This window comes from Gobius niger (assembly GCF_951799975.1).
Source record: "Gobius niger genome assembly, chromosome: 24".
NCBI lineage: Eukaryota > Metazoa > Chordata > Actinopteri > Gobiiformes > Gobiidae > Gobius > Gobius niger.
Window position 1 is genome coordinate 8,003,114 of NC_136875.1, and position 21,489 is coordinate 8,024,602.

General features: G+C 42.4%; 1 protein-coding gene and 1 long non-coding RNA gene across 2 annotated transcripts in view; one reads left to right on the forward strand and one right to left on the reverse strand.

The window, feature by feature from the left end:
• Positions 1–21,489, reverse strand: part of LOC306982336 — a 284,342-nt gene that overhangs the window by 32,412 nt on the left and 230,441 nt on the right. The gene's annotated exons all lie outside the window — the stretch shown is intronic.
• LOC306982449 (protein CLN8-like) lies at positions 5,460–7,965 on the forward strand (the record flags this gene model as incomplete). The annotated part of the gene is made up of 2 exons (XM_079582385.1): positions 5,460–6,002; positions 7,657–7,965. The coding sequence occupies 2 exons, from the start codon at positions 5,460–5,462 to the stop codon at positions 7,963–7,965; spliced, it is 852 nt and encodes a 283-aa protein (XP_079438511.1).

The following is a 21,489-nucleotide window of genomic DNA, read 5'->3' on the forward strand; positions in this document are numbered from 1 at the left end:
CAGTCCGTCCGTTTGTGCTTTTGACAATCAGTCCTGGAGGAGTTTATGCAAAGACTACTGCATGTAGCCTTTCCTCTTAAAGTCTGGGTTTTTTTATTTTTATTTTGAGGAGGCATTTTAGAAAGAAAAAGATGAGTGTCTATTTGTAGAAAGCACCAAAGTAATTGGCTTGTTGCACGGTGTGGCTATGCTAGTTCCTCTGACCTGAAGGTGTGAGCGCCTGGACTTCCTGTCTGTTTTCTTTTAGTGGAATAATAATCATATTTTCTAAAGGTTATGTTGTGGGCGGTGAGTTCCCGGTAGATGATCATTTACTGAAGTTCAGATCAGAGACGCCTGTGATCATGAAGGATTGATAGTTTGTCTTGAAGCTAAAGGCTAACATGCTATAAAAAAATATATACAAAGGCACTATTTCAAGTTGTGTAATGCATTAACCCCTTAACTCCCACCTGAACCGAGCAGGTTTTCTCGACGAAAACATTGATGGAAATGTGGCAAAAATGTCACAAGAAATTGACAAAAAATTGACGAAAAATGACAAAAATATGACAAAAAAAAATGACAAAAAAATTACAAAAATGTGACAAAAATGTGACAAAAATGTGACAAAAATGTGACCAAAAATTGACCAAAAATTGACCAAAAAATGAAAAAAAAAGGGACCAAAAAATGACAAAAAAGTGACAAAAATGATGGAAAAAAAAAACTGATGACGTGAGGAAAAAAGATCCTCTCGGTTCAGGCGGGAGTTAAGAGGTTAAATTAGCCTTTAGCTTCAAGACAAACTCCCTGATCCTTACAAACATAAACGTCTCCTCTATGGAAATATTTCTACCAGGAACTCACTGGTCTAGGCTAATCTTAATGGAAATGAATACGAACAGGAAGTACTAGCGCCCACAGCTTCAGCTCAGAGGAACTAGCGTAGCCACATTGTGCAACAAGCCGATTGATTATTTGTAAATCTTGAGCGAACAAAACGCCTGGGCCTGACAATGGCAGCCGGTTCATCAGCAGTTTTATGATCTGTAGCACGAGCAGCACACAGCAGCCATTATATTTGAGTTTAACCAGGTTTCATCTACGCCAGAATAGAGATTTATCATCGTTTATCCCCATATTTTCTTAGAAGATTAAAAGGTCCTGTAAAAAAAAGACACTTCTTGGTCGGTTGAAGTGTGTGCGGATTCTGTGGTGCCTTGGAGAACAGTTTGGGTTGTATGTTGTGCTTCAAACGTCTGGTTCAAACGTTGAACTCGTGAAGTGAGATTTCAATTTTTACTTTTATAGGTTCATAATGGGCTAAAAGGGAAAAAAAAGTTCAGTAGCGAGACGCGTTGTTGTGCAGTGAGTGTATGTATGTGTGTTATTAAGATATTCTACATAGTTTTTAAAAAGTGGTATAAATTAAAGAGCGTCGGGTTCCTGTTTATTAAAGTATAACGTGAGTAATGGTTTCTAGAGCTTTTGAAATTACCGTGTTTTGATATTATTTAGACTATTGGTGCATATAACAGCTAAGGGTTTTTATAACCACTTGAAATGACATTGGAAATGATAAGGGTGATAAGTGATCGTCTGTGGGGTTAAATGTTCAACAAATTCAAGAGACTGTGTGTAATTGACTGTTTTTTTTTGTTTTTTTGTTTTTTTATTATATAGTCCCTTTGCTGATTTCATCAACTAATCAGAATCCCTGGGCTGTTACTTTGACCAATGAGACGAGCTTTCCTCTGGACCGGCCTGTCTGGTCCAATCAGGGGATAAGGGGGAGGAGCTTGATCACTTACTTTTGAAAGTGTGTTCTTGCCAAAGGATGAGGAACGCGTTTCTCTATGGTCCTTATGGTGGGGAGCTGACATTGCTGTAATACCACCCCCTGGTGGCCAGGTGAGCATTGATTCTAATGGGACTTCAAACGTCCCAAGAACAGCTTAAAAGCCTGGCTCCAGTTTTTCTTTTTCTAAAAATCGTTTCACCTAATAGTTTAGGTGAAATATTTTTAACCACACTAGTTTTTGTTTAGCGGCCCAAAATTTGGAAGCCTTTTCAGTACATTGACTGGCTCCAGAGCCTGTCAATCAAGCTCTGGAGCTCCGGGGAGGCTCCGCCCGCCCCATGAGTGCAGGGCTTCCCGCCTTTTTGCCCTTTTAAGGAACAGGCTGTGCATGAGGAGACAGAGCATCAATTTGCAATCTTCTTGGAGATGGCAGTAAAACAGTTAGGGAAGAGCTTCAGCGTTATTAGGAAGATACTAAGTTGTTTTATATAATTTAAAAGCATGATCAGTGTCTTCTGATGTAGCGTGAGTTTCCCTCTGCCAATAACTGCCAATAAATCTAACAGAAGAAGAAGAGGAGACAGAGCGGCCATTACGGTTCACACACGACTCGAATGGAGCTGAATGGAACCCCCTCATCTTTATTATATTATATCTATGGTTCTCACTCTCCTCATTTTGCAAACTTGTGGCTTTCTGGTCCAATCAGGAGGAGCGGGGAAGCTCTTGATGGTTTTTCTTTCAAATTTCACTCTCACTTTGCAGTAGATACAGTCGGCATCGGCACAAGTTTCAACTCTTTTTTTTTTTAGCCATTTTCTGGTGTAATGTGAACTTATTTACCACACACTAAAGTAAAGTGCAAATCGTGTCCATATGGATATTTTCTCAGCAAATTGTTCAGTAGAAGTGATAAAACAGCAGTCGTAGCTAGCCGTTAGCATTAGCACGGTGCTAGTAGAAAACTATATTCATAATTCAGCATTTGTTAAAGTAGTTTTTGAATAATTAGAGAAAGTTTAGATTTTTCTCAATTGTTTTCCCCTTCACCTTCAACTTTTCCTTTGGCGGAGACTGTAGATGACGTGAGGCTCTTTCGGACCAAAGTTCAGGTGTTTTTAATCCCTCCTTTTCATATTTAAGGCGAGACACTGCAGGTGAATAGGGAAAAAATATATATTTACAGATATCAATTTGAAACTTTTGCTGTCGATCACTGGCATAAATGTGAGAAAAAAATACATTGCAAGTTTTCTGTCACTTTATCTTTTCCTATAAGAACAAGGCGTTTTATGCCTAAATATGCCCCAAATTTCCCATCTTTTCTGCAACAAAATCTGAATAATGGATAGAGCTACATTCAAATTTATGGTTTCATTTTATTGATAAATGAGTTACCAAGACGTTTTCAGAGGGGATTATGGATTTCTTGTTTAGTTTTATAATAAGCTATTTTTTAGTGGAAAAATTGGTAAAAATTAAATTTTCGCCTTATTTTTTGACATTCAAAACTCAATAAATGGGGCTTAGGGATTAAATAATAAAAAATCCCTCTGAAAAAATCTTTCAAATATTGTTCAGTCCAAGGCTGGAAAATTTGAAGTCTTTAGGTCCGACTGACGTGGACATAGCGTCGCCACAATGACAGAAAAATGTGTTTTGAGAAAAAGGCCCTTGAAATTGCATTCTCCCATATAAGTCTATGGTCAAACATTGAATCAGCGCAATATTTAAACATGTTATTGTGAAGATTAGTCATATTTTCTGTTTCCGGGTGAAAGCTTATATGTTCAGAGACCAATTTGGCCCAAAACCTGAAAACTGAAAAAAATGAGTTTTGCCTGTAGTGTCTCCCCTTAATTTAATTTTACTAGTCGACACCCACAGGTTTCAGTCATAGCTTCAGTCTCATTAACCATATTTTATTTCGCTTTAGCCTAAATCTCGTCAGCATAAATATCACCTTAACCAAAATTATAAAGAGTCAATATTTTAGTGGACGATCTTAGCACTGCCCGAGGCCATGACAAGCCTTTTTACTATTAAAACATGAAGGTGAAGAATCTTAAGGCTGCAAGTGAACAGGGAAAAAGAAACACAACTTTAAAGGGATCAAGGGATAAAGAATTGTCCCGAATGCTCAATTTCACAAAGATGAGGAAAAACTACACGGCCACATTCAGCAATTATTAACTTTTAACAACATGCACATCATCGTTTTACAAATGGAAAATGACGTCACTCTTCGTTAAACATCTTGAAGCCGTTTCTCTGTAGTTTGTTGTTGCTTCTTTATCGTGCCCTTTGTTTAGGCCAGGGTCTTTTGCTAAAAAAAAAGATGTAGCCTAATCTCTACTCTCACAGTTCCAAACCAAAAGCATTATTTTTCCCCCCAAAAAAGGCTTCAATTACTTTGTTATTCAATTATGCCACTGGTCTGGAATGAACTGATCTGTGAACCAAACATTACATCACCATCTTCACTTAAGCAAAAGGAGGAGGAGGGGAACATGGTGCTGATTACACGACACGATTGAAAGATTTCACTTTGAAGAGATTATTTGTTTGAAAAAAACCTTGTATTTCGTTTTGTAGCAGTGAAAACAAAAACTGTGTTGAAATTTGAGAACTTGTCGGCATTTGTAGCGCGCGAACTGTGTGTTGCCTTGTTCTGGGTTGTAGCTTTGGTCGGTGCAATGCTCTCTGGAATGTTGTTGAAAGTGATTAAAATCTTGTCTATGCATTAACGCTGCGTCTTTGGAGTGATTTCTAATTATACCATGGTCCGGGTGAAGAGTCTATTCTGATTGGCTGGAGGGTGTAGGTTAAGTAAGGGATGGCAGCTACGGCTAGAACTGCACCTTTATTGTGATAAACATATTTAAATGAAAAAATTGGGAGGCTGGAGTGCTACTCGGATGTAAAAAGTTGTATAAGTTTAGTCTTTTGGGTGCTCTTCAGTGCAGGGATCCGTTTCAGCAAAAAATCAAACAAACTGAGGCACTCCAAAGGTAGAAATATTAAAAAGCCTTTATTTAAACATGGCTAGATAAGGTAAAATTGCCAACACGTTTCGGCTCTAGGCCTTCCTCAGGGCGAGCTCGAGATGGCTGCCTCTGTACAGCTATAAGCTCACAGCATTGGTCACATGTCCCAAGCGGGTCGGTCCAAGGTGGGTGTGTTCATAGTCACCTGGTTTGTAGAATACAAAACATCAAAATATGTACAATACACTGTTCTTTACAAAACCATAAAGAGAAATGCAAATAATTATAAAATCCATACATTTTACAAAAATACCGACAAATCTAATTCTCCATTGAGGCCAGGGTACTCCATAGCTTTGAGGGTATAAATCCAAAAGGATTCCCTTTGAAGGAGCTTTTTTAATCTGTCCCCTCTATATTTAAATAAGCCCATTGAAATGATTAGTTTTACGTAGACCTAAGTGATGCCACATTGAACAGGGCTGCACTGGAACACAGGTGATTTTTGCTTGCTTTCCTCATGGCTGTGTTTTCTATAGGTGTGGTTTAGGCATGCAGTGACCAATAGGAAACAAGGAAAGTGTGTGGAGGCGTGACTTCTTGTATTTCCAGTCATATGACCAAAATTGCAGTAGCATGACTTGAGTTTGAGCTTCTTTCTAAAACGGCTTCCACAGTCTTCACAGATCATGGACCCAGGGCAGGTGACCAGCCAGCCCCTCCACAGGCCCAGTGCAGAATACTTCTCCTGGGAGTGTCGTCTGCGGCTCATCGCTGTGAGCTCAGGGTTCTCCACGGCAATCTTCCTCCTGAGCCATTTCCTCTCAGTGGGACTGTCCCGTACCTATACCTCACTGCCCGCCAAGGACAAGGTGTTCTGGAACCTGGCTGCTACGCGGGGGGTGTTTGGCCTCCTGTGTACTGTCGCAGGAGTGCGGGCTCTCACTGAGGAGTCTATGTTATCCAGGGACAGAGTCGGTGGCCAAGAGGACTGGTCATGGCTCTGTGTATTGACTGTCACAGGTTTTTTTGTTTTTGAAAATCTAGCCCTCCACACTTCCAATGTGGCGTTTCGGTCGTTTGACCTGCCGCTGGCCACGCACCATGTCCTCGCTCTGGCGGGATCTGCAGGGACAGTGGTGTGGGACTCGACGGGACACTTCATTCCCGTGGTGCTGCTGCTGATGGAGATGAGCACCCCGTTCACCTGCTTGTCCTGGATGTTACTCAAGGTATCGTAGTGTCTTGGTGTGTACTCAGGGGCGGACTGGCCATATGTCCATTCTGGAAGAGCACAGAGGGGCCACTGGCTCTAGGGCCACCGGTCCCGCCTTAACCGAGCTTTACCCAAAGCTAAAAGCTAAAAAGAAAACAAAAATGTGCTGGAAAAAGCATTAAAAAAGTGACAAAAAATGTGATGAAAAGTCAACAAAAACATGACAACAAAGCAACGAAAAGGCCACAAAAACGTGACAGAACCATGACCAAAAAATGATCGAAAAAATGTGACAAAAATGTGACAAAAATTCAACAAAAAGTGACAAAAATTCAACAAAAAGTGACAAAAATTCAACAAAAATGTGACAAAAACTCAACAAAAAAGTGACAAAAATTCAACAAAAAAGTGACAAAAATTCAACAAAAAAGTGACAAAAATTCAACAAAAGTGACAAAAATTCAAAAATAATGTGACAAAAATTCAACAAAAAAGTGACAAAAATTCAACAAATGTGACAAAAATTCAGCAAAAATGTGACAAAAATTCAAGAAAAAGTGACAAAAATTCAACAAAAATGTGACATAAATTCAACAAAAATCTGACAAAAATTCAACAAAAATTCAACAAAAATGTGACAAAAATTCAACAAAAATGTGACAAAAATTCAACAAAAATGTGACAAAAATTCAACAAAAATGTGACAAAAATTCAACAAAAATGTGACAAAAACTCAACAAAAGTGACAAAAATTCAACAAAAAGTGACAAAAATTCAACAAAAATGTGACAAAAATTCAACAAAAATGTGACAAAAACTCAACAAAAAAGTGACAAAAATTCAACAAAAATTCAACAAAAATGTGACAAAAATTCAACGAAAATGTGACAAAAATTCAACAAAAATGTGACAAAAATTCAACAATAATGTGACAAAAATTCAACAAAAATGTGACAAAAATTCAACAAAAATGTGACAAAAATTCAACAAAAAAGTGACAAAAATTCAACAAAAAAGTGACAAAAATTCAACAAAAAAGTGACAAAAATTCAACAAAAAAGTGACAAAAATTCAACAAAAGTGACAAAAATTCAACAAAAAAGTGACAAAAATTCAACAAATGTGACAAAAATTCAGCAAAAATGTGACACAAATTCAAGAAAAAGTGACAAAAATTCAACAAAAATGTGACATAAATTCAACAAAAATCTGACAAAAATTCAACAAAAATGTGACAAAAATTCAACAAAATGTGACAAAAACTTCAACAAAAAGTGACAAAAATTCAACAAAAAAGTGACAAAAATTCAACAAAAATGTGACAAAAATTCAGCAAAAATGTGACAAAAATACAACAAAAAGCCACAAAAAGTAATGAAGAAACAACAAAACTATGACAAAAAATGCGGCGACTTTGTAGGTCTCAGCTTTCAAATGAGGTGTTACATTGTTGCTCTCCAGCCGAGAAGCTTTTAGATTTGGGTAAAGCCGAACTGGAGAAAATGTGCTCCGTTAAGGCGGGTGGTAAGTGCACATTTACGCTAATTTGGGCCTGGCTGGTCAGAGTCCAGGGCTGTTTTTCAGTCCCAGTCCGCCCCTGTGAGTACTTTTGGTGTTTTGTCATATTCCAACATAAAGCCTTGTTTATTTTCTGATCTCTTCCTTTATAGGCAGGTTATGCTCACACCGGGTTCTGGAAAGCCAACCAGTGGGTGATGATCCACATGTTCCACTGCCGAATGATGCTCTGTTACTGCGTGTGCTTCTTCAGCTGTAAGCACTGGAGAGAGATCAATGCCCACTTCCCCCTGCCCCAGCAGCTGCTCCTCTCCTTTATATTAGTCCTGCTCATGTTCGTCCTGAACCCCATCTGGATACATAAGAAAACCAAGCAGCTTCTTAACCCTGTCGACCGGAACTCTGGCAACAAACCAGTGCCTGTAAATGGCCCCAAGAAGGATAAAGTGCACTCAAACTAAGTCATCAAAAAGGTTTAACATTGAAGTAAATGTGATTTTTGTTTAGTTTTAGACCCATTGTTAACTATACTGAAAGTGCACTGGCCTGTGATGACTTTTTTTCAGTGGTTTACTTTGACAGTGCAGTTCATTTCTTTTTCATGGAACTGTGTACGAGCATCCTGTATACTTAGTGTGTGGTTTGTTTATTGTGTGAATGTTTGACTTTAAATGTCATCTGGACTGGGTGCAACTACAAAAATGTAAAGGTCTGTGTTATATATTCTATTAATAATAATATATATTATTGTGATATCCAGATGTTTAAATTTGTGGTGAAAAATTGTATGTTTAGGCCAATTGAAATGATTAGTTAGGATCAGTGTTAATTTCGTCGACTAAAATATTTAGTCTTAATTTTAGTCAAAGTGATATTTTTGACGACTAAAATTGGACTAAAACTAAATTAAAAGTTTCTCATGAGACTAAAACTATGACTAAAATGTCCAGATATTTTAGTCGATATTTATTTAGTCAATAAGACTAAATAAAAATGAAAGGGAGAAGCTAAAATCATCCAAACTTCTATTGAGCGTCTGAAAGAGCCTCAGATCATTTAAATTCTCTGCCAAAGGAACAGCTCTGAGCTTTGTTCATGTGGAGCAGCTCCATGAAGTCGAGGACCATGATTAAATATGATTATAATGAATATTATAAATATAAGTCGACTAAATTAGTCTTAATTTTAGTCGACTAAAACGAGACTAAAATTGATTTTTTTTTGACTAAATCTTGACTAAAATTAAACTACATTTTAGTCAAAAGACTAAGACTAAAACTAAAATAATGTATGTTGTTAAAATTGACACTGGTTAGGATTAGGTTCTTTTTGATCACCAATAAGATCCACTGAAACAGACCAGTGCCCAATCAGGTTTGTTGGGTTTTACAGCAGCCAGTTAAAAAAAAAAGTCCTTTCTAAAAGGTCTAAAATGTTAAGATAAAAATGAGCGGATGCTAAAAACTGAGGGTTCAACAGTCCATGTCGCTCTCCACTCGCAGCACAGCTTCAGCACCCGCGCCTCCAGCTCTCGCCCAGATAGTCAGACCACACAAATAGCTTGTTTACGTTACTTTACTTATCTTCCAGAGTGCGTTGCAAATAGATTGCTGGGCCCACTGCTCAGGTCCGTTCCTCCACCGGCACTGCCGCCTCTGCAGGTGGTGCTCCGCCTCTGGTTTGTCGCCGCCTTCTCTGTGCGCCAGGGGTCTTCTCCTCTCCAGACACGGAACAGTGAATTGTTTGGAGGAAAAAGGGGGAATCTTTCAAACCCAAGAACAGCATCCCAGCGGTGAAATGTGAAATACGGGGGGGCAGCATCATGCTGTGGGGTTGCTTTGCTGCGGGGGGGACTGGCGCACTTCACAAAATAGATGTCGTCATGAAGAAAGAGCATTATGTGGAAATATTGGAGCAACATCTCAAGCCAGGAAGTTAAAGCTTGGGCACAGACAATGACCCAAAGCAAACGGCCAAACTGGTCACAAAGTGGCTTAAGGAAAACAAAGTCAGTGTTTTGAAGTGGCCATCACAAAGTCCTGATCTCAATCCAGTTGAGAATGTTTGGGCAGAGCTGAAAAGGCACGTGCACGACAAATGTGGCTCAGTTACACCAGTTCTGTTTGGACGAATGGACCATAATTCCTGCTAACTGTTGTGAGAAGCTTGTGGAAGGAAATCCAAAACGTTTGAACCAAGTTATACAGTTTAAAGACACACTCGCATATTGAAGACAGGAAAATACCATTCTACTATGTGAAGGCTGTCCAAAGAAACATTTTCATCTTGGAGACATGTAATAATCCGACTGCAGCGACTAAAGTTAGCTGCGTGTATTCCAGAGGGTTAGCGGGTTAAGTTTAGCGTTAACCCTGGTTTTACCGAACTGCAGAGCTGGATAACGTTCAAAACATGCCCTTTGCTCAAAACCGGTAGACCAGGTTCCAGCTTGGATAGAAGACGGATCCCAATCAGAGGAGAGAATCCTCCGCTTTGTCCCAAAACCTGAGAGTGAGGAGCAGAGCGGGAAGAGGAGGAGGCACCTCGAGCAGCCGTGACAGAAGTTATTTATTTTAAAGCACACATGGATTTTGAGTGAATTGTTTGGAGTGTCTGGACACTGGTGTATGATTGAGGATGTGAATGGGTGACTGGTTCTTTGATGGAAAGTGCCTAAACAGGTAGAAAGACCCTGTATAGTAGTGATGTGCCGATCGTGTCGAGGCTTCGAAGCCTCGGGAAGTGGCCGTACCACGTGACTGATTCAGGAAATGATTCGCGGGTTTGAAACGCGATTCAAAACAAAAGCGACGGCTACATTTTTCTGTATTTGGCTTGGACATAAACAAAGTAACACAAGCACATTTTCCATCACAACTCTATAAATTCGCAAATTTAGTCTTTCAGCCCCACCATTTATTGTAAGCACTCAGTATGTTGTACATGTGGACCTGTCCCTTTTTAAATCCTGATTAAAGACTCATCTTTTCAAACTTGCTTTTAATACTTAGAGCACACTGAATTGTGTCCAGGTTGTAAACATTTGGTGTGTTTTTTTTAATTGTTTTTATCTTTCTGTGAAGCACTTTGGTCCTCCTGGTGTTGTTGTAAAGTACTATATAAATAAACCTTTATTGATTGATACATTTGTTGTCCACATGATGGCGTAGTGGAGCAAATAAAGCACCTTGATGCTTTGAACCATCCATCCATCTTCTTCCACTTGTCCGTTGCCGGGTCGTGGGGGCAGCTGTTGGAGTTGCCCAAATCACATTGCACCAGCCCCTATGGCTCCTCCTGCAGGTGGTGGGTCCACGGGAGGACGGCCTCATGGTTCCAAACCGGGCCTGTCGGTCTCTCATAAGGGGCTTCTGAACCGCTCTTTGTCTGACCCATCACCTCCGACCTGTTTGCCCTGGGAGACACTACCAGGGTCCACGAAGCCCCTGACAACAGAGCTCCTAGGATCATTCGGGCGCTCAAACCCCTCCACCACGTTAAGGTGGCGGTTCCAGGAGGGGGCTTCGAACCATGTGTGACGCAATCGGCTGTGAGGCTTCAATGCTTCACGGGGCTTCATCTTGCCATCACTACTATATAGAAGTGACCATTTATTTATGTACCATTTAAAACTAGCGGCATCGTGTAGTAGCTTTTTCTACACATGCGGCTGATTTTAGACGACGACGTGAAAAAGGCGTATTTCTCATTGTGCTGCATTAAAGCTGTGATAAAGATTGTTAACAGATGTGAACTTACTCTCAGACTCGTGCCGTTCATGGCGCTGCAGAATATAATAATAATAATAATAACGCATTTGTTTTATACTGCGCTTTTCTGGACACTCAAAGACGCTTTACATTGCACTATTCGTTCACTCCATACTCGGTGGTGGTAAGCAAATATTGTACCCACAGCTGCCCTGGGGTAGACTGACGGAGGCGAGGCGACCAGTCTGCGCCATCAGCCCCTCTCACCACATTCGCTAGGCTTCCTGGTGTCCCCAAACGGTCTCCCGTTCCAAGCACCGACTGGGTCCTTCCCTGCTTAGCTTCCAAGGTCTGACGGGATTGGGCAGAGAGACAAACATTTTTTACAAAAAACAAGGAAGACTTTTGATGACTTTTCTAGGTCTTAGCTTTCAAATGAGGCGTTACACTGGCCTGGCTGTCATCACCAGTCAAGAGTTTAGATTTGGGTAAAGCTGAACTGGAGGAAATGCACCTGGTTAAGACCTGGTAAGAGGTTCTAGTGGTAGATTTTGATATTCAGATGAACTGTGTCTCTTGTCATTGTCGGAAAAAGTAATGTTTATAATTTTTGTTCATTTGTTCCTCTTACCGTATTATACTGACACAAACCCAGCCTATAAACTGTCCCCTGTGTGTGGATGTGAAAATAGTGATTTCCTTTTGCAAACTCGACACATCCTCTCCTGCCAAACCCACGGCTGCGGTCCTGAACCCTCTCAAGCCGGGGCTCGCTCCCTGGAATCCTGGGCAGCTTCAGGGCCTTGTGGTTTGGCCGCTGCGGCTGCCGAGACGGTGCGGTCCAAACCAGGAACAAGCTGCAACCTCCAAATTACAGATCACAAAATGTTAGGAACGAAAAGGAAGCATCGGAGAGAGAACGCGGCCCGAGAGCAGGGTTTAGTTTGAAAATGTTAGGATCGAGTTGCATCAGAAATAAACCGGCAGAGCTTTCAGGGGGGATGAGGCGAAATGACATGTTTCTATTTGGATTCGTGAGGTTGTTTGGAAGTGCGAGGCTTTGAAACGGATCGTCTTCTGTGACCGACCGAGTCCACATTTCGTTCTACCATACGCAGGGTTCATGAGGTGCGTGTGGTTCGAGGGATTTTGGGCTCGCATCGAAATGAAATATGATGGACGCACCATGGCCAACGCTGTAAACAAGTCGATTCACATGAGGAATGACCGCTGACCAACTGACTAACTATGCTTTGCTTGGTAGAACAATAATTTAGGCTCTTTTTTTACATGACACTAAGAAGAAATACAGACGTCATTAAATGGTGGAGGCTCTGCAGACTCAGGGACAGGTTTGTATCGAGGCACGGATCTGGGGAAGGGACAGAAAAGCTATGCAGAATTGAAGGTCCTGAAGAGCTCAGTGGTCTCCATTATTCGTAATGGAAGAAGTGTAGAACCTCCTGGACTCTTCCTAGAGCCGGGCTCGTCCAAACAGAGCGATCAGGGAGAAGGGCCTCGGTCAGGGAGGTGACCAAGAACCTGATGGTCTCTGATAGCCCTTTTCCACCGAGCTGGTGCCGGTGCTGGTTCTGGGCCAGTTCCAGCTTCAGAACCGGTTCTTTCGTTTTCCACTGAAAAAACGCTGGCCCTTGGTTCCAAAATCTGGTGCCGGTTGGGAACCAATTAAAAGCTGGACCAAGAAACGAGCACCAGTGATGTCAGCAGCTGGGGGCGTGGCTCTCTCCTCCAACAAACAATCAATATTAGTTAGTTTGTGCTTAGAACTTCCTGGAGAAGCCAAAACAGTCTCTGTGGAGGAAACTGTTGTTTTGCTTTATGCTCTTTAGCTAAAACAAGAGTTAGAAAGAAGAAATCAAAATGTTAACGGCTGCTGTGACTGAAACATAAACTTATTTTTCTGTATTTTATAACCAGAAGTGGCTGTAGTAAGATGTTACTGTCCATTTTTGATGTCGACTTCCCAAAGCGTTGCTATGACAATAGGCACAGCTCTCATTTTGGTAGAAAACCAAGTCAGTATGGAACCAACCCGGCACCAGAACCAGCTCTGAACCAGCCCAGAACCAACACCTTGGTGGAAAAGCCCTATGACAGAGCTCCAGCGTTATTCTGAGGAAATGGGAGAACCTTACAGATGGACAACCAACACCACCATAAAGGCCTGATTGGTGAAGTACTGCAGTTTGATTTTGAATACATTTTTTCACTTTTTCATGGCCTGTAGATTGATGAGGAAAGAAATTCATTTAATCCATTTTGGAACGAGGCCATCGTGAGCAGCTCTCCTCAGCAGTGGCCGAGCACAATTTCGGAAGTGAGGAATTACAATGTTGTTATTGTGAAATACCCTTAAAATTTGCTGATAATGATCTACTTAATGTGAGGAAGACACGCACATCCCAAAATCGTAAATAGCGCGCCAGACCGAGAGAGAGTACCAAAAACAGGAAAGGAGGTCCGCACAGTTTACTTTGCTCCCAAGCAAAACGTGTTATTGTTGCTTACACCTAGTTGACGTTTCGGGCAGGATGATCTACTTCATTTCATGAAATTATATTTCTAAAGATAAATGGTCTCAATTTATCATTACAATTTATCATTCACAATTTAATTAACTGGTTGGCTTTATTAAGTCAATATTTTACTTTAACAAATGGTTAGGTGGAGTTATGGATATGGTTAGGGGTAGGGTTAGGTTTGGGGTTAGGGTTAGGGTTGTGGTTAGGGTTAGCGTTAGGTTTGGATTTGGGGTTAGGGTTATGGTTATGGTTAGGGTTAGGGTCATAAAAAGGGATTTAGTAAAGAATAGGGCCTACAGCATAACCTGAAGGGCCTGTTACGCCAGTGTTTCCCAACCAGGGGTACGGGGACCACTGGGGTTACTCGAGGACCTAGCAGGGGGTACTTGGAACTATTTCAGATTTTAAAAAGGGGAAAATGTAACATAATTTTTTATAGGAAAGGCTATATTATTCAGTAAAATGTGTTGCTTTGGGAGAATTTTAGGTTTATTTTGACTGCAACATTGTCCTTTTTCTTACAAATACCACCTTTAAGTAATTACTTTCAAAATAAACTATAACACCCTTGAGGTAGGGGGTACACGGTTGACCACTGAAAGGCCAAAGGGGTATGAAAGACAAAAACGTTGGGAACCACTGTGTTACGTGACGATCCTGCCTTGGCACAACTGCGATGTTCACTGGTCGGCCAAGTGTCTGGCCCTAAGACACACACGTCGTCACCCCCTCTGAGCCACTGTCACCCCATCATCAATCATAACGGGCCCTTTTCACTGTGGCGTTACACTTGCACCATTTCCTTCGGAGTCGTGTATGATCCAGTTTACAACAGATATTGATTAATTTGCTACAGATCTGCTGAATTCCCCAAAGGCTTTCAATGGAAACCTTAAACGCAAATACACTGGAGAGAATAAAGCTGAAAAGTGATTGCCTAAAAGCTATTACCACAAAGATTTCCAGTTTTTCAGTCTATCCGTGCCACGACAGTCTGATACGACTCCCGAACATACCCGCGCTGGCAACGCTTCCAAACTCACTCAGAGAGGAACTACCGTCACATTGTTGGACAGCGTTCGCAGTTGATGTCACTCCTTTCCCCTGCATCTGTCCTGGACTCATCCCTCGCTCCGGAGCTTTCTGGAACAACATTGTGTTTGGATCGGCGTTGGTCAGCTTCAGCAGATTTTTCCCCCAGTTCCCCCTGCGTTTCTGCGTGCGGACTGTTGGTTTCAACTCCTCCGGGGCGCAGCTCCGGTTGAAGACAGATTGTTTTAGTCTGAAATGTCAGGATGCTCAAGTGAGATCATGGAGAGATTTACGGAGACAGGAACCAATTTGTGTCCTGCATTGACAGAAAGCAGTAACACGTAGGAAGGAACTGGTGGGAAACGCTGTGGAGCAGTTTCTCAACCTTCACAAATAGACCTTCATAAGAATCTGGCATGTTACAGTGTTGATGCCCCGGGAAAACATGCTGTTTTATTCATTCATGTTTGAGGCGTCCTACATCGGTCTTGGGTCACAGCAAGAAGGTCCAAGGTTCAGCTCTTGAACTATGCAGGGTGGGTCGTGAGAACCTCGTTTACTGAAAAGTGTAGATGCTAAGGAGGGTCACAGGGGTGCGTGAGGGCCCAGTGAATGAGAGATTTGTGCCCACACTCGTTTCAGTCGCAAACATGCCGTGGTCAAGAGGGCAACGTGCTTTTGTCGCAGAGGCGTATTTTTCTAGCCTGGCCAGACAGAATACACGCTTTTCCTTTTCTTTACAAAGACGTGTAGTCTGGCATCAGGGGTGATTTCTTCGGATACCTGATAGGTGTTAACAAGTGTATTAACCAATCAGAGAAAAGGATATGACACAGGCGCCATGCAGACAATTTGGTAAACAAGTGAGTTAATGGTTTAGACAAATGTAAACAATCTACACTGTTTTTGCCACAAAAACATAAGGATTCAAGAAGTCATTAGAAACTCTGTTCAGATTTTAAATGCATTAGAATTCAACCTCAAGTGGAGGAGTTCAAGTATCTCGGGGTCTTTTTCACGAGTGAGGGGCGGATGGAGCGTGAGATCGACAGACGGATCGGTGCGGCGTCAGCAGTGATGCGGTCGCTGTATCGGTCTGTCGTGGTGAAGAGGGAGCTGAGTCGGGGGGCAAAGCCCGGGAGGAGCTCGGATTAGAGTCGCTGCTCCTTCTTGTCGAAAGGAGCCAGCTGAGGTGGCTAGGGCATCTGTTTCGGATGCCTCCTGGTCGCCTGTTCCAAGCATGTCCTAGTGGGACAAGACCTCGTGGAAGACCCAGGACACGCTGGTGGGACTATATCTCCGAGCTGGCCTGGTGTCGCCTCAGGGTCCCCCCAGAACAGCTGGAGGAGGTGTGTGTGGATCGGGAAGTTTGGGCATCTCTGCTGCCCCCGCGACCTGGCCGTGGATAAAGCGGAAGAAAATGGATGGATGGATGGAATTCAACGGCTATTTCAAACAATGTATGTTTGGAACAGGATGAAAAAACTGTCAATAGATGGAAACAAGAAGAATATCCTCTTAGAGAAGATGAAGCATCAACATCTCCGCAGATACATTTAACAACATATTATACCAGTGGGTTACTTCAGTTCCAGTTGCGACAGTTGTGCTCTGTGATTTGATCAATAACTCCGGGATAGATTGGCTTCTGAAGTTCCAGATGGTCCTGCATTTGAACAGTTACAAAAATCCGCAGTGGATGAGTGGCCTCTGACGGTAACTCTGTCATCGTGCTGCAACGCGCCTTTCGTCGTCGCTCTGATTTTCCTGTGAGGGGAATGTGTCCAAAAGAAAGCAAGAGCCAACGAAGACCAGTACAGCACCTGGAAATGTTGAACTGTCTACGCTTCGCTCTCCCAAGCGTTCTGCTCGTAAACATGCCGTTGCCCTCATCAGATCCCTCACGATGGAAGCCGTCCCGACATTTAAAACCCATTCCTTTCCAAACATCACATTTTCAATGTTGTGTGACGGGCAAAAAAGAAGAGAAAAGAGTTCTGAAACGTGTCCAGTGTTTCACTTCATCTTCAAAATTGGAAGTTCCCACGTCCCGCCCTTTACAACAAGCTAAATCACCCAGCGTCTCCTTCAAGCCGAACTCAAGACCTGGAGATGGGTCCGCGGGGGTCGCTTACTGCTCTTTACAGGTTTAACCCCAGACTAAACCGACCAATCTATACGTTTGTCAACAGCAGGTTAGACTTAGCCATCCAGACTAATCTCCAATGTTTATTAATTAATAAACAGGAGACTAGTCTGGCGACCCTGTCGTAGAAAAGCTACTGCTTGAGGCGGGACTAATACGGGACAACCGAAGCGCAGAGCAGCCAATGAGAACATAGCAGATGTGACGACAGAAACAGCGACAAGAAAGTTGTCGTCATTCGGACATTAACATTGGCGCTCCTGCCACACGGAGTTCAGTAAATGACTTCTGTCGTTTATGTCAGAAAAACTTAAGAACACAAGCAAACCGGAGCATTATGTGAAGTGGTTGCTTGTGTTGAAAAACTACAAAACAAAGGCGCAACAACGTGACGTTCAGGGAGCTGCTCTGATTGGTCGGTAGGCTCCATATCGCTGCGTCACTTCCTTTGAAAGCGAGCAATGGAGTGTTGCCAGACCCTCTTCTGTAAAGAAGCGGAGTCTGGTTGGCGAGACTAGGTTACACTACTGTTGCCGGCCTAGTCACTATATAACAGCCTGAACGCGGATGATCCAGTCCTGACGAGAACCAGGAAATACTACCATTGAACAGATCAAAAAGCTGATCTGCATTGGCCACCTGTTGCTCAGAGATCAGATGTTGGTCTCCTGCTGGTCCCAGAGTCAGGACTAAACAATGAAGCTGCGTTTCAGTTTTATAATCCGCAACAGTCCTGAAGATGTGAGAAAGGCCTCGACTCAAATCCAGGCTAAAAACGCTTTTATTTCGCTGAGTTTATGACACTGAAAGGATTTTATCTGCACTCTTTTGGAAAGCACGAATTGCTTTGTGTACAAATTGTGCTCTGCAAACAAACTTGCCCCTTCATGTCGGAGCCAAATGCACGGAATCAATTTCCAATGAAGAATAATGGGAATTACCTCCTTATGAAACACTACAGACTTTTCCAGTAAAGACCTGTACACCCTGCAATTTTGGGCCACGCGTATAGCAAGTCTAATCAAGATCAGGGGAGACTTTTTTTCCTCCACTACGCCTCAACAGAACGTCCCACACAGTCACACAAACAATAGCAACTCCTCCACCACCTCCGCTTTTGCTACTTCCACTCCTGCAACTACAACATTCTGGGCATAGTTTAACCAAGAACAACAGAAGAGCCCAATGACCAGAAGAAAATACCAGAATTGCCTTTGAGAGTCGGAGAAAGGGGTGGTGGAGGATCAAACGGTGCAGTTTCCACACCTTTGCACAATCACCATCACGGGCTTTAGAGATTCAGCAGCCACTAAACATGAAAGTAGGACTTCAGACGGGACGCGCTGGAATTCCAGGTCAAGTTCAGGGTCACAATGGGGTCACCATGCCACTAAATCTGAAATATGTCCATGAGAAAGGCTCCGCAGTGGGCTATAGATAGAACTCTGGGGAAGGGAGACTTAAAGGGACAGTAGCAGACGTTCAGGACTGGGGTCTCGGGAGTAAGAGAGACACCTCTGCTGGTTTCGAAAGTCAAAGGTGTTGGGCATCAGACTGGATCGATCATCGTTGTGGTGACATCAGATTAATCATATTGTCAGCATGATGGGCAAAGGTATATGGCAAAGAAATGCTCTGCTGTCTAACTCCTGCTTTGAAAACTGTTTAGTGGCTTTTGTCCATTTATGTTACTCGCCAAGTGACATCAAATCGGTGGTTCCCAGACCCAATAGTAGCTCATTGAAAAGAACTGTTGTTGGAGAGGGAAAAGGAAAGATAGAATAATGAAACTCCCTTTCCCTTAAGTCCCCCTCTTCACCCGCTTCACCAGCTGTGACCGAGCCTCACTGTTCTCATTGTATTTGTGGAAACTTAGACGAAGCCACATTCAAGACTGGGAGTAAACAAGTGATGAGAATGTAAACTTCACTGCCACAACTGGAATCAAAGGGGGGACAACAGAAAACATTACAGACCAGCCTTTAGTGCTACTACAACTGCTACTTCTACTACGGCAACTACTAATCTTCTACTAGGAATGAAGATCCTTAACCTAAACGAGAGCAACACTGAAGCAACGCTCCCGTTCAAAAGTTTAAACCAGTTGAAAAATGGCAAAAGTGAGACAAAAACAATGAAAGCAACCATTAAACTGAAATAAACTGTTTTGCAAATCGGTGCAAAATGTGGATTCAGTGTCATTTTCTGTCAGGTATTCACACAGTCATGACGTCAAAGGCAAAAAAAAAAAAAAAACACACCCTTGCTTAGATCCTGAGTCTTATCAGCAAAAAGTTAAGTGGAAGACCCAAAAAAATGTCATCAGCACTGAGCCGTTAGGATTGGCCGTCCGTCAAGAAACTGGACGACCCTCGACCCACATTAATCTCTAATTATCTGCGACTGAAGGACTTGAAAAGGCCTTGTCTCCTTGAACAGTACAGAACTGTCTGTTTGGATCTAACAAACATGGGACACTGAAAGGTGATAAGAATTGAATTCTCTAAAAACATAACCCTGATGGTCCTGATGGACATAACAAGCATGAGATCACAAGCAGATCCACCTGAGATGGTTTCTGTGGAGTTATCTATGAACCAACAATGATGTAAACAAAAGGCCCCAACTGATCGTCTAGACCAGGAGTAGGCAACGTCAGGCCCGGGGGCCAAATCCGGCCCTCCAGCACAGCACCTCTGGCCCTCAAGATAATTTTGGAAAACATTATTACACAAATCAAGGTCAAGGTCAAGGTCAAATGTATTAATAGAGCACATTTACAAACAGCAGCCACTGCCCCAAAGTGCTGTACAGATTCATACAATAAAACAATCAAAATTTAATACAAATAGAATATCAACATGAGAAAAATGCTCAGCTCGTGCCGAAGGCCAGTGCAAAAAAATGAGTCTTCAGCGAGCGCTTGAAACTCTCCAAAGATGTTACAGTTCTAATATGTAAAGGGAGAGAATTCCACAATTTAGGGCCGGCTACAGCGAAGGCTCTGTCCCCTCTGCTCTTCCGCTTAGACCTGGGATGGTCTAGATTATTCCATATTTCTACACCACGTCTCGTGGCACACAACACATGCTTTTCAAAATAGTTCTGGAGTACTGTTTATCAAAACTCATTTGACCTCTCAAGTTCTACTTGACTGTCTGCGCGATGTTGCGTTTTTGTCACTTGTTTGTTGCTTTTTGTCGCTTTGTTGTTTTTGTCTCTTTTTTGTGTTTTTTGTCATGTTTTTGTTGTTTTTTCGTTGTTGTTTGTTTTTTGTGTGCTTTTTGTCACTTTTTTCTCCCATCGCGATATTTATGCTTTTTTCTAAATCTTTTAAATTCGGGTAAAGCCAAACTGGTCAATCATGGTAAGACTTAAACAAACTTTACTGTTAGACCAGGTATCAAAAATTATCTCTTTGGTTTTATTACCCTTTTTGTTTATTTTTTTTACAAATGTGATGTTGGCCATTTACAAAGGAATTGGTTTATTTTTGGGTTCAATTAACTGTGCTAATATTCTCAAACTTACAATATTACTATTGTATTTATGTGTGTACGAGTCCTCCTCATTGTTGGATTTGTCGCGTTCCGCGCAATGTCGTGTTCCGCGCGATGTCGCGTTCCATGCAATGTCGTGTTCCGCGCGATGTCGCGTTCCATGCGATATCACTTTCCGCACGATGGCACATTACTTGCATTGTCAAGTTCCGCGCATTTTCATGTTCCGCGCGATGTCGCTTTTCATGCAATGTCGTGTTCCGCGCGATGTCGTGTTCCGCGCGATGTCGCGTTCCGCGCAATGTCGCGTTCCGCGCAATGTCGTGTTCCGCGCGATGTCGCGTTTCGGGCGATGTCATGTTCCATGCAATGTCGTGTTCCGCGCGATGTCACGTTCCGCGCAATGTCGCGTTCCGCGCGATGTCGCGTTCCGCGCAATGTCGTGTTCCGCGCGATGTCGCGTTTCGGGCGATGTCATGTTCCATGCAATGTCGTGTTCCGCGCGATGACACGTTCCGCGCGATGTCACGTTCCGCGCAATGTCATGTTCCGCGCGATGTCGTGTTCCGCGCAATGTCACGTTCCATGCGATATCACTTTCCGCACGATGGCACATTACTTGTATTGTCACGTTCCGCGCGTTTTCATGTTCCACGCGATGTCACGTTCCGTGTTGCGCACAGGTCAACAATACCACCTCTTGTGTCGTTTATGATCACGAAGATGAACAAGAACAATAGAAAAAGAAATGCAAACTTTCGTTTTGTTTATATTTGAGAAAGATCGAATCTTCTTAAAGTGTGCCAGGTTTTTACAACATTTTATGTTTTCATCGAGATTATTCCATATTTCTACACCACGTCTCGTGGCACACAACACATGCTTTTCAAAATAGTTCTGGAGTGCTGTTTATCAAAACTCATTTGACCTCTCAAGTTCTACTTGACTTCTTGTTTGCAGAACATATTTTGTTTACTTTCAGGAAACGACATTTATGAGGCTTTGAACCTGATCTGAGCCATCTTAAATTCAGCTAGGTCCACAAATGTCATTG